The following is a 12,289-nucleotide window of genomic DNA, read 5'->3' on the forward strand; positions in this document are numbered from 1 at the left end:
AGGGGAGAGGTAAGGAGGGCAAGCAAGCCGGGCGTGTACAATGCTGGAAGGCAGGCATGCGCCCTCTGCGGTCCTGGGCTGCCCACTAGATTGCCAGATCAGGTCATCATGACCTCCCAGTCTGCTCCTCGCTCCACCAAGAGTGTGGGCAGTCACCCCCCGGAAGAAACGGAAGGCCGTCAAACAGGCGAGCGGGATTCTGGCCCTGGGGAAAGGGCAGCCCAGGGCGTTCCAGGGGCCTCTGCTCCCAACTCCTCGAGGACTGGCCAAAACGTAAACATCAACAATCAGGTTTTAAAAATATCCAATGCATGACTATAATGACTGGTGGGAAGGATCAGCATGAAATACAAAAGGAGGCACACAGTAATATTTGGCTCCCATGAGAAAAGTGGTCTGGTCAGAAATAACGGCCCCCAGAGAAAACATACGTCGGCAGTAGCTGTGCTAGGAACTGATTCTGATAGAATCATTTCAGCAAAATAAAAAAGGAAAGTGATTGTTTTTAAAAGCATGTTAGCTGTTGTATTGAAGACTGGTCAAGGAATTATGTTGGCTCAGTGGAAAATTCAATCTAGAGAGCTGTGTTCTCCACGAAGTGCAGGATAAAAAAGGATTGTGTTGTGTGTGTGTGGATAGAGTTAAGGGGCGTCCGAGTCTTGATTTCAGCTCAGGTCATGATCTCGCGGTCATGAGATCAAGCCCCGCGTCAGGCTCTGAGCTGACCGTGGAGCCTGCTTGGGATTCTCTCTCTCTGCCCCGCTTCCTCGCTCACTCTCTGTCTCTCTCTCAAATAAACTTAAAAAAAAAAACACAAACAAAAACAGCCACTGAGTCAAAATCAGTCCCTTATGGAGGCCTTTCACCCATGTCCAGGTCCCCTGCACCCTCCTCAGGCTGAGCTCAGGGCCCAGTCTCTGCCAGCAGGGGGAGAGGAGGGATGAAGGGAGGGGTGAGGGACGCAGGGCTCACGGGTTGGCAGGCTGCGTGCTGGCTCGGGACTCGAGGCGCAGAGGTCGTGTGTGCCGGGCAGGCCGCGGGACCTGCTGGGGGTCCCCCTGGGATGGCGTCAGTGGTGGCAGCAGGGGCAGGGGCGGCAGCGATGGAGGCCGAGCTGGCATCGGAGGCTGGGAGCCCGAGGTGGCTGAGCACACACTCTTCCGGGGGTGCAGGCCTGAGAGAGGCAGGAGAGACGATGCTGTGTCCCAGCAACAATCATGGGGCAGGCGGGGGGTGGGGGGTGTGGGGGGGTGGGGTGGGGAGGGGGGCGGCTGGCCTGATGGGTCATACCCATTAAGTAGACAAGACCGGAAGTGCTTTCCCATGGCTCACCCCGTCCCAGACACACCCTAAAGTTCCCCGGGGATGACTCCAGATAAATGACGCCACAGTCGGATGCTCAAGTGCACATGAACGTGGAATCCAGGGTCAGGGTTGCGGTGCCTCAGCTCCGCACTGTGAGCTGGGAGAGTAGTGCACACCCACCCAACTGGGCCGAGGACGGCGTGGATGAGAAGGGAGAGAGCGCAGCACAGGCTGTAAAGCATCCGCAGGTACCTGGTACGTGGTGATGGCAATCAGAGGAATCCCCCAGCCCAGCTCACGGGGCCCCAGGCAGAGAGGCCCAGGATGGTGAATGGGCCCCTCATCCCACCCCTGCAGCTAGGGGACAGACACCTGGTCTCGGCCCCCTGGATGGTGCTTGGCCAGGAAGCCCCGCTGAAGGGTAAACCAGGAGCCCAGGATGGCTTGAAGCCATGGCCAGGGAGCTGGGTGCTTGGCAGGGGGATGGGACACCTGAGGGGACTTCTTGGACCTGGCATACACAGAGCAGGTGAGAGACGGATGAGGTGGGTCAGGAGCGCCCCAGGCTGGGACGGGTGAGCCCCAGAGACCCTGCCAGGACCCCAGCTGGGCCAGGGTGTTCGGAGGGCAGGTACTCACGGGGGTAGATGGCACCAAACAAGGTACTCGGGCGTTCACGGTCACACAGGCTTCGAGTTGGGGGATGCGGAACCTTCACAGCTTAGAGAAAAAGAAAGGAGAAGACAGAGGAATGGGTGAGGACTCTTGCAGAGTTCCGCCTGACCCCAGACTCCCCACTTGTCCTGCAAAGGCCCTTTGACTGTTTCCCAGACCTGCCCGCCTTCTGCACACACCTGCCCCTCAGCCTCTCTTTCGTGGAAGATCCCTCCTCCCACCCAGAATTTCTGGAGGCGTAGATGTTCTCCCTGGGGCCAGACCACAGCCATCATGCCCCCACCCCCACCCTCTCATCCCTCACCTTGTGTGTGTGAAAAAAAAATTTTTTTTTGAGATAAAATTCACACAACACACAGTAAGTAACCTCTGTGCCCAGTGTGGAGCTCAAAATCACAACCCCGAGATCAAGAGTCACATGCTCCACTGACTGAGCCAGCCAGGCGTCCCACAAAATTAACCATTTAAAGCCAACAATTCAGTGACATTAACGCTCATTCACAATGGTGTGCGACAACCACCTCTAGCTAGTTCCAGAACATTTCATCCCACCAGAAGGAAACCCTGTGCCCATGAAATATTCATTTCCCTTCCTCCGTCCCCCAACCGCTGGCAGGCACGAATCCGCTTCTTGTCTCTGTGATATTCCTGTTCTGGGCCTTTCACAGACCAGGGATTGTACAACATTTGGCCTCTAGAATCTGGCTCCGTCCTTCACTTTTGAACCCAACACATCTCCTTCTCCCTATCCAGCCGAGAATCCCCATGACTGGCCACCCAGACCAAAGGCTGCACAAGAAGAGAAACCCTCAGGGTGAGGATGCGGTGAGCGGAGGGCCCGGGCCTGGCTCTCAGGACGAGTTATAGGCACCAAGCTCCTTCCCACGATGGACACCAGATTGTTCCTTCTGCCTGGACACCTGTGTCCTTCCTGGCTGTCCTGACAATTCCTGCTTCGTGAGCTCACCAGGGACTCCTCCCTGGCCATTCTCTCCCCAACTTCCGTGTTTCATCTTACTCAGTGAACTTTTTATTTGTTTATATCCTATGGTCCTTCATGGGGTAAGAACTCTAAGGGGGCAGTAACTGTATTTTGACCACATTGGGTCTCCCCAGTGGTATCTAAAATATGCCTGACACCAAAGAGGGCTCAGGAATGACCAAATGAATGACCAGGGCCGTGTGGCAGCAGGATGTGCTCTGTGGACCTCCCTTTTAAGAAAGAATTCACTTTATACCATATGTTTTCACTCTTATGTGGATCCTGAGAAAGTTAACAGAAGACCATGGGGGAGGGGAAGGAAAAAAAAAAGAGAGAGGGAGGGAGCCAAACCATAAGACACTCTTAAAAACTGAGAATAAACTGAGGGCTGATGGGGGGGTGGGAGGGAGGGGAAAGTGGGTGATGGGCATTGAGGAGGGCACCTGTTGGGATGAGCACTGGGTGTTGTATGAAAACAATCTGACAATAAATTTATTATTTAAATAAATAAATAAATAAATAAATAAATAAATAAATAAATAAGAAATAACCCAGGTCAAAAAAAAAGAAAAGAAAAGAAAAGAAAAGAAAAAAGAAAAGAAAAGACTCACTTTATAGCAGGCTTTCAACAACAGCCAAACCATGGAAAGAGCCCAAATGTCCATCAACTGATGAACTGGTAAAGAAGATGTGGTTTTTCTATACAATGGAATACTACTTGGCAAGGAGAAAGAATGAAATCCTTCCATTTGCAGCAATGTGGATGGAACTGGAGGGTCTTATGCTGAGTGAAATTAAGTCAGTCAGAGAAAGACAGATACCATACGTTTTTACTCATATGTGGAACCTGAGAAACTTACCAGAAAACCATGGGGGAAGGGAAGGGGAAAAATAGTTTCAAACAGGGAGGGAGGCAAACTCATAAGAGACTCTTAAATACAGAGAACAAACTGAGAGTTGATGGGAGGGGGTGGCAGGAGAAAGGGGAAAATGGGTGATGGGCATTGAGGAGGGCACTTGTTGGGATGAACACTGGGTATTGTACATAAAGCAATGAATCATGGGAACCTACTCTGGAAACCAAGAGCATGCTATACACACTGTATGTTAGCCAACTTGACAATAAATTATATGAAAGAAGGAAGGAAGAGAGAGAGAGAGAAGGAAGGAAGGAAGGAAGGAAGGAAGGAAGGAAGGAAGGAAGGAAGGAAGGAAGGAAGGAAGAAAAAAAAAAACAACTCACTGTTCAGCTGCAGGGGTACAGGGAGCCAAGAGCGTCCAGCTGTTAGCACCTCAGGGACTGTTAGCACCTCAGGCCAAAGACGGGAGCACAGGGCCTGGCCACGGGGGGTCTCTGCTTGCCTCCTCCCTTTCCTCCCTCCTCTTTGTTAACCACCCCACCCCCAAACCTCTTGCATTCCTAACTATGTCTTAAGGTCTGTATCTACTGTTCCTTGAGCCTGTACTAAGAACTAACTCCAATGTGTTTTGTGGGTTCTGCATAAAAGCAAATGCCCAATCAAGGGGGCGCTCTCAGGCCCCCATTCTGATCACCTGGTGGCACCTGGATCCGTCCACAGGTCTCAGGCCGGACCAGCCAACCAGCCAATCAGTGAGACTGTCGTATTGCTTCCCTCCAAGGTGAGGGACGTGGGCCCAGGGCACAGGTTCGAAATCGAGACTCAGCGAGGCTTGGAAACAGGGTTCTGACCCAGCACTCTCCCTGAGGTCTTACTGATGCCCTGGATTCTGTAGGTCAGAATTCAAACTCGCCATCTGACCCCAACACCTGCTCCTTCTGGGCCCTCCTCTGTGGCTTTTCCACTTCTGCATAAGCCAGAAGCTGAGGAGCCGTGAGGCTCTCAACAGGAGGGGACCCTGAGCTCTGGCAGATGAGACAGATTCTCCAGGGCTTGGAGGCAGATGCACAGCCTGGGCAGAGGTGGGAGATAGCTGGGCTCACTGAGAGACAAGCAAACAGTTCTGAGATGCTGAAGGGAGGGGCATACAGGGGACAAGCCCCCCCCCCCCCACCACAGATCAGCCAAGGAGCCTGACTCTGGGGGCAATGCCCCTGAGATGTCCCTGTTCCAATCCCTAAAACCTGTGACTGTCACCTGACTTGGCAGAGGGGGACTTGGCAGATGTGATCAAGTTAAGGATCTCAAGACAGAGAGTATTCTGAATGATCCAGGTGACCCAATGGAATCACGAGGTTCTAAAGAGGAAGGCTGGAGGGTCAGAGTCAGAGAAGGGGAGGTAAGGACAGAGAGACACATTTTGAGCTGGAGGAAGGGGCTACAAGACAAGAAATGGGGTGAAAACGGTAAGGAAATGGTCTCCCCTAGAGCCTCAGAAGGAACTAGACCTGCTGATCCCTTGATTTTAGCCCTGTGATACTCATTTCAGATTGCTGATCTCCTGAACTAAGATAAAATAAATGTGGGTTGTTTTAAGCCACTCGGTTGGGGTAATTTGTTACAGCATCCATAGGAAACTCCTACCAACAGGTTCTGAGCTGGGGAGGGCCCGGTCACTGTGCGTGTTTTAGGCAGTTCATCCAAAGCTGGTGAGGAGGGCTGAGGCTGGTGACGCCCCCTGCCTGCCTCCTCCTACGTCCTGAGTCCTGCCTGAACTTAGCCTTCCTTCCAGGGCACTTCTTCAAAAGTCAAGCCTGAGAACCACTAGCCTCGGCACGTCCACCACCCTCCTATGGGGACACGGCTCACTGGGGACTGACTGGGTGTTCCTCTGCCCCGGCCTGAGCTCCTGACTCAGTGCAAGCACCTGGAGGGCACAGGCCGGCCAGATGCCCTTCAGTGGCCCCCAGCTGGCAAAGAACTGAGTAAATGGCAGGGCACGCTGGACAGTGATATGAACAGACTAATGCATCTGGGGCCAGGCTGGACCTGGGCAGGGCTCACACTGGCTCATTTAGGTTTAGATACTGAGTCCGTTTTGGATTAGAATGTTCTTTTGAGTAAATAAATGAGTGATAAGAGCAATCTGGTCAAAAGATCTGGCCACAGGCGGGTTTCGAACCAGCTTCTAAAAGTAGTTAGACTTTGTTGTCCGCAAGCAGAACAAAGCAGTTGAGGTGTCCTTTGATTCAGTCCTACTTTGCTGCGTAGGTCTCAAGAATGACTGAGCCATGGGGAGAGAAGCCCTGCCCTCTGGGTGACAGCCCAGGGGAGGTAGGTGGAGAGGGGCCCTGTCTAGTGCCTGAGTGGAGATAAGGGCTCCCCCACCTTCCAGCAAGCGGCCCTCACCTGCTCGTTGGTGCAATGCCTCACTGGGTTGTTGCCAGCTGAAAGGAGACGGTGCAGGCCTGGCAAGAACTCGGGGCTCATTAAATATTAGCCACCATGGTTATTACCCTGCCCGGTGACCCCTGAAGCTTAGCCTGAGTCCCCTCCCAACAGCAGCCACTGCTGGGGGGTTGAGGCTTGTCCAGGGGGAGCCGGACCCATGCCGGGGGAATGCAGGGCTCAGATGGTGTCCTGACCTCCTGGGCCAGCGCAGGGACCTGTAGTGTGTTGAATGGTGGTCCCCAAAGAGATATGCTCCCCAGAACCTAGGAATGTAACCTTATTCGGAGAAAGGGTCTTCGCAGATGTAATTAAGGATCTCGACATGAGCTCATCCCAGGTTAAGGTGGGCCCTAAACCTGATGACAAATGTCCTTCCAGGAGAAGAGGAGAAAACACAGGGATTAGGCCACAAGAAGACGGAGGCAGACGCTGGAGGGACACGGCCATGAGCCAAGATACGTGTGGAGCCACTAGGAGCTGGAAGACACAGGTAGAAGCCTCCCCCGGAGCCCTGGTTGTGAACACAGCACTGTGACAGCTTGATTTTGGACTTCCAGGCCCCTGAACTCTGAGAACTTCTTTTGTCTTACGCCCCCCAGTTTGCGGCCATCTGTTGCATGTGTCCCAGGACGCTAACGCGGGCTCTTCTTTGCCCACCATTCCCAATAAAACAGTCCCATTTCCTTTTCTTGCATACCTGGTATTTAGTCCTCAAGTCAATGGGGACAAAGCAGGGTGAGGAAGAAAACCATGGGCAGAATTTAACCCTCCAGCCTCTTTGGGACTCCAGGGTCCCTCTACAATGGAGAAGTGTATGGCTCTTCCGGAAGGAGAAAACCCTGAAGAGTGGTGCAGAGGAGGTACCCCTCCTAGCACTGCCGGCCCATGGCTGGAGCTGAGGCCTGGAGTCCCGGGTAGGAGCCAGCTGGAGCAGGGGCTTTGATGCTGCAGCAATCAGAGTGACTGATCCATGTGTCCCCACCTAACCCAGTCCTCACCTACCTGGGACATTAGGACACAGGCCTCCAGTGTCTATGCTATCTCTTCATCATGCCCAACCCCTTCCCAGTCTCCAAACCGCAGGGAGACTCACCTTCCTGACTCCCAATTGTGCCTGGCTTCTCCCCACCGCGGGCCTTTGCACCTGCTATTCCCCCCCACCTGGACCACTTTCTTCCCACCCGACCCCTTCATCCAGCTTACCCTATTCCCTCATCAGATGCCTCTCCTTGGACTGGCATTCTCCTTACAACCCTCCCATCCCCAGCCCAGCATCCTTCGTGGGGAGGCCATCTGGCACCCCTCCCTAGGCCAGCATCCTTCGTCACCAGGGCGCTCCCCTCTGGTCAGCTATTCATTGCTATTGCTAACAATGGATCCTCCCCTCCAGGTTATTTGCTTACATTCTGTTTCTCCCACTCATGTGGAGACCCCGAGCAGCCCATCTTTCTTTGCTCCCCACTGCCTCTCCGGTGCCCGGTGCAGCACCTGGCATATAGTAGGGCTCCGTTTTTTCAAGTAGCCGTGTGAAGGCCTCCTGCCATTTGAAGATCCCCAAGTCAGGGATGGGGCCAGCTCTGAGCCCCACCTGCACCTCCTCATGCTGCCCAGCAAAGCCAGGACATTGAGGGTGGGGGCTCCCCGGAAGGCCTGATACCCCTCACCTGCCAGCTCCTTCTCCATGCCCGTCGAAGGCCGTGCCCCATCCTGGTTGATCATTCGGCCCTTGTACAGGATCCCGTCCACTCCCAGAATGTCCACCTCGGCCTGTTAGATGGCCCGGGCCCCAGGTCAGGGAGAGTGCTTGCCTGCCTCTCCAGGACACACAGAGGCCAGGCAGAGCACGGCCTCCCCCGGGGGTCGCCCATGCCCAGGGCTTCTGCCGCACTCACTGTGTCATAGTCCAACACCTCAGGGTCCCCGTAGGGGTAGAATGTTGACAAGTCATAGGACTTGAACTTGAGGTTGGCATCATTGCCGGGGCCGTCGCCCCAGTCCTGCTGGGGTCCCAGCGCATCCAGACTCCTGTCCTGGTCTTCAAGATCCTGAAGCTGCTGTAGCTGCTGGTGTTCCCTGGGGTAGGACAGGTAGGACAGCAGCTGCTGGGAGACCCCTCTGCCCCAGAGGAGCAGCAGGGTGGGCCCAAGGGCCTGACCAATAGCAAGACAAGATTGGAATTTCTTCCAGCTTGAGTTTGAGGGGCCACTATGGGCTGGCGAATGGATATGGACATGCACAGTTGGGGCAGAGGGGAAAAATCGAGTCCTGTGCTCCCCCAGACCCCACCTACCCCTGGGACCCCAGTCTGGCCTGCCAATGGAAGGCTTTGAACCTTTGATCTCAAGAAGGAATCAGGCACGGGAAGGTGGGGGGTGTCAGGCACAGGCCCCCCCATGGCCCTCCCCTTTACGTGGCTGTGATAGTTGTTCAGCCATCATTTCCCCACCTGGGCAGGTGGCTAAGTTATCTGAGCCTCAGTTTCTTCAACTATGAAGTGGGGTGATGACAGAATACACCTCAAAGGGAAGGCTTGAGGAGTCACTGAGGTCAGGTATGCCCAAGCGCTCAGCGCAGTGCCCGCCTGGCCACACCAAGCCTGAGGCCATGGTCCTCGCTTATTTCCTCCAGCTGGAAGCAGGCACCTCAATCCTAGCTCGTAAGAGTCATGAGACTTAAATGAGAACACTTCCCCAGTCGTCTTGGCCCATAATAGATGCCCAGTAAATAAGCCCATCCCTCTCTGCGATTCTCTCCCAGGCCATCTGTTGCCCCAGCCACGGCTGTCCCAAAACGGCTCCCTTGCAGATGGCTGACAATGCCCTGGGACCGCCTTTGGATCCCGGGACTGGAGCTGACGTATCTGCAGGGCTCCCGGGCCCCTGAGGACCCCCTCTATGGGACAGACCCCCAGCCCGCTCACCTCATCCGTTGCCGCTGCAGGTACTCATAGCTGTTGGCACTGGCGGGGCGCAGCCGCGAGAGGAGGTGGGCTTTGCGTATGGTGATGAGTTGCCTGTTGGGGGACAAGAGTTAAGTGGGAGGTGCAAGTGCCCAGCAGATGGCCCCGGGCTCCCTCCTCCAGGAAGCCCTCCCTTAAACCCAGCCGTCAAGTTTATTTATTGACTTTGAGAGAGAGAGAGAGAGAGAGAGAGAGAGAGAGAGAGAGCGTGAGCATGTATAAACAGGGGAGGGGCAGAGAGTGAGGGAGACAGAGGATCTCACGCAGGCTCCATGATGTCAACGCAGAGCCTGACGCAGGGCTTGAACCTACAAACTGTGAGATCGTGACCTGAGCTGAGACCAAGAGCCGGATGCTTTACCACCCTGAGCCACCCAGGGACCTCAAACCCAGCCTACTTTCTGGAGACATCTGCAGCATGGGGCCACTGCACAAGGGCTCTGAAGAGCCCCAGTGATCTTTGAAATGTCATAAAGAACAACCGTTCTGATTATAAAACTAAAAACCAGAATAGGTAAATCCTTGAAACAGAGAAGTTGGTGGAAATGCCCTGTTGCCAGCCGGAGTGGTGATTACACAATATTGTCAATGCACTAAATGCCACTGGCCTGTTCTCTCTAAAATGATTGATTTGCGCTATGTGTATTTTACCTAAATAACAACAAAAATGAAAACAAAGTAAAATATCAGCTTTCTGGGCAGCGGGAACTGTTGTACACTTTGATCTGAGAGGTGGTTATAAAGGTGTATACACACATACAAATTCACCAGGTTGCACCAAAAATATTCATATACTTTACCATATTATTTAAGCCACAATAACATCTTATATTTTATAAGGTATCTTTTTAAAAAAATCTTAAAAAAATTTTTTTAATGTTTTATTTTTGAGAGATAGAGAGAGAGAGAGAGAGACAGAGGCGAGTGGGGGAGGGGCAGAGAGAGAGGGACACAGAAACCGAAGCAGGCTCCAGGTTCCGAGCTGTCAGCACAGAGCCCGATGTGGGGCTCAAACTCACGGACTGTGAGATCATGACCCGAGCCGAAGTCGGATGCCTAACCAACTGAGCCACCCAGGTGCTCCTAAGGTATTTATTTTTTTAAAATTTTTATTATTTTTATTTTTATTTTTTTACATTTATTTATTTTTGAGACAGAGAGAGCAGAGCATGAACGGGGGAGGGTCAGAGAGAGAGGGAGACACAGAATCTGAAACAGGCTCCAGGCTCTGAGCTGTCAGCACAGAGCCCGACGCGGGGCTCGAACTCACGGACCGTGAGATCATGACCTGAGCCGAAGTCGGCCGCCCAACCAACTGAGCCACCCAGGCGCCTCCTAAGGTATCTTTTTAAAGAAATGTTTATTTATTTAAATAGAGAGAGAATGGGAGAGGGGGAGGGGCAGAGAGAAACAGAGAGGGAGAAAGAGAATTCCAAGCAGGCTCCACACTGTCAGCCCAACATGGGGCTTGATCCGACAAACCATGAGATCATGACCTGAGCCAAAGTTGGATGCTTAACCAACTGAGTCATCCAGATGCCCCCTGAATTGTTCACTTGAAGATGGTTTATGTTATGTGAATCTCACCTCAATAAACAGAAGTTTTAGACTCTAAAAATACATGCATCAAAGTCCCACAAAGTTCAGCTTTTCCCCACTTTCCTTCCATCCTTTTGCTTTTGGAGCTGACCTTGACCCTGGCACACACACGGGACACCAGGCAGGGCTGGCAAAGGAGGGGATGCCGGTGCTCCTGCCCAGGACAGGGAGCAAAGGACATGATGTGTACAGAATGGTGTATAGGGCCGGATGAACATCTAAATCACGTACCTACCCCTCCCCCCCTCCCGGGCAGGTAGGGCTGGGCGATTCTGGGGAATCCAGAAGAGAGGGGTTGGGCCCAGACGCCCCCTGGTGGCGGTACTCACGGGCCGGTCATCATCTCCACGGGCCGGTCACAGGAGATGCATTTCACCCGCTCAAACAGTTTCCTGGAAGACAGCCGGCCATCAGCTGCTGCCCCATGGGGAAGGCCTGTCTGTACCACAGGGTCAGGACTTCCCTCCACAACCCACTCCCGCTGGCCTGGCCCAGCTCAAGTCTGCCCTGCTGGTCCCTGTGGATCCCCACCTGTGGCCACGTGCAGCAGTGGGGGACAAAGTGTGTGCGGCTTATGTGTCTGGCCCAAACATAATGGAGGTCTTTAAAACCAGGGTCCTTCTGGAAAGCTGCCCTTCACAGGGGATATTTGGAAGGATGAGGGGTCATCTTAGGACAGGAGACCGCCCCCCCAACATTGATTTCCTCTGCCTAGGACTCTCTCTAGATGGGGTGGGGGAAATGGTGACAGGCTCCAGTCCCAGATCCACCCAGGCTCCCTGTGAGGCCCTGCATGGCCCCTACCGTCTGTGAGCTTCAGTTTCCTCATTCGCAGCAAAAGGTCTTTGGAGCAGATACATTCCTGGAGCCTCTCTGCCAGCCAAGACCAGAGATGCCCCCCTCGGGGGTGCCCTCAGCCCCATCCCATCCTCAGCCCCCAAGCTGGGAAGCCCCACTCCTTCTCCCTGTGTCCACAGGTCTGGAATCCTTCCTTCCAGAATCTGCTGGGATACCCATCTCATTTCCTCTCTGGAAAGAGGGTATTGTCCCCAGCCTCTGGGAGGTGCACCCCCACCCAGGAGGGGCTCACTTCCTAAAGCCAGCAGCACTGTCAGGGTCAAATCGGAGGCCTTCAATCAGCAGCTTCCTGACTGTTTTCCAGACCTCATCCACGTCTTTCTTCAGGTCATCCAAATCACTATGGGCCAGCTGCACACAGCCAAAGGGAAGAAAAGAGGGTTTAGTCAACTAATTCATACCCCACCTTGCTCAAGAAAAGGATCTGCAGCAAAGTTACCCAATGTTGGGTAACAAGATTAAAGAGCAAAAGCGAGGGGCGCCTGGGTGGCTCAGTCGGTTAAGCGGCCGACTTCGGCTCAGGTCATGATCTCGTGGTCCGTGAGTTCGAGCCCCGCGTCGGGATCTGTGCTGACAGCTCAGGGCCTGGAGCCTGTTTCG

General features: G+C 53.7%; 1 protein-coding gene and 1 long non-coding RNA gene across 11 annotated transcripts in view; one reads left to right on the forward strand and one right to left on the reverse strand.

Annotated features, from left to right (window-relative positions):
• CE3H16orf96 (chromosome E3 C16orf96 homolog) overlaps positions 1-12,289 on the reverse strand; it is a 55,425-nt gene that overhangs the window by 3,450 nt on the left and 39,686 nt on the right. For 5 of the 10 annotated variants that reach the window (XM_019821010.3, XM_019821007.3, XM_003998986.6 and 2 more), the window contains 7 exons: positions 11,922-12,040; positions 11,161-11,223; positions 9,194-9,286; positions 8,166-8,346; positions 7,938-8,040; positions 1,945-2,025; positions 973-1,174 (listed from right to left, as the gene is read on the reverse strand). In XM_019821010.3, coding sequence (XP_019676569.3) covers positions 973-1,174; positions 1,945-2,025; positions 7,938-8,040; positions 8,166-8,346; positions 9,194-9,286; positions 11,161-11,223; positions 11,922-12,040 — 842 coding nt within the window. Of the gene's footprint in view, positions 1-972; positions 1,175-1,317; positions 1,558-1,944; positions 2,026-7,676; positions 7,811-7,937; positions 8,041-8,165; positions 8,347-9,193; positions 9,287-11,160; positions 11,224-11,921; positions 12,041-12,289 lie in introns of those variants that run through there. The other 5 variants (XR_006591322.1, XM_045048175.1, XR_006591323.1 and 2 more) reach the window with 5 other exon arrangements.
• Positions 3,939-6,967, forward strand: LOC123382652. The gene is made up of 2 exons (XR_006591331.1): positions 3,939-5,288; positions 6,652-6,967. It is a non-coding gene; the product is annotated as an uncharacterized LOC123382652 (long non-coding RNA).

The sequence above is a fragment of the Felis catus genome, chromosome E3 (genome assembly GCF_018350175.1).
Source record: "Felis catus isolate Fca126 chromosome E3, F.catus_Fca126_mat1.0, whole genome shotgun sequence".
NCBI classification, from domain to species: Eukaryota; Metazoa; Chordata; class Mammalia; order Carnivora; family Felidae; genus Felis; species Felis catus.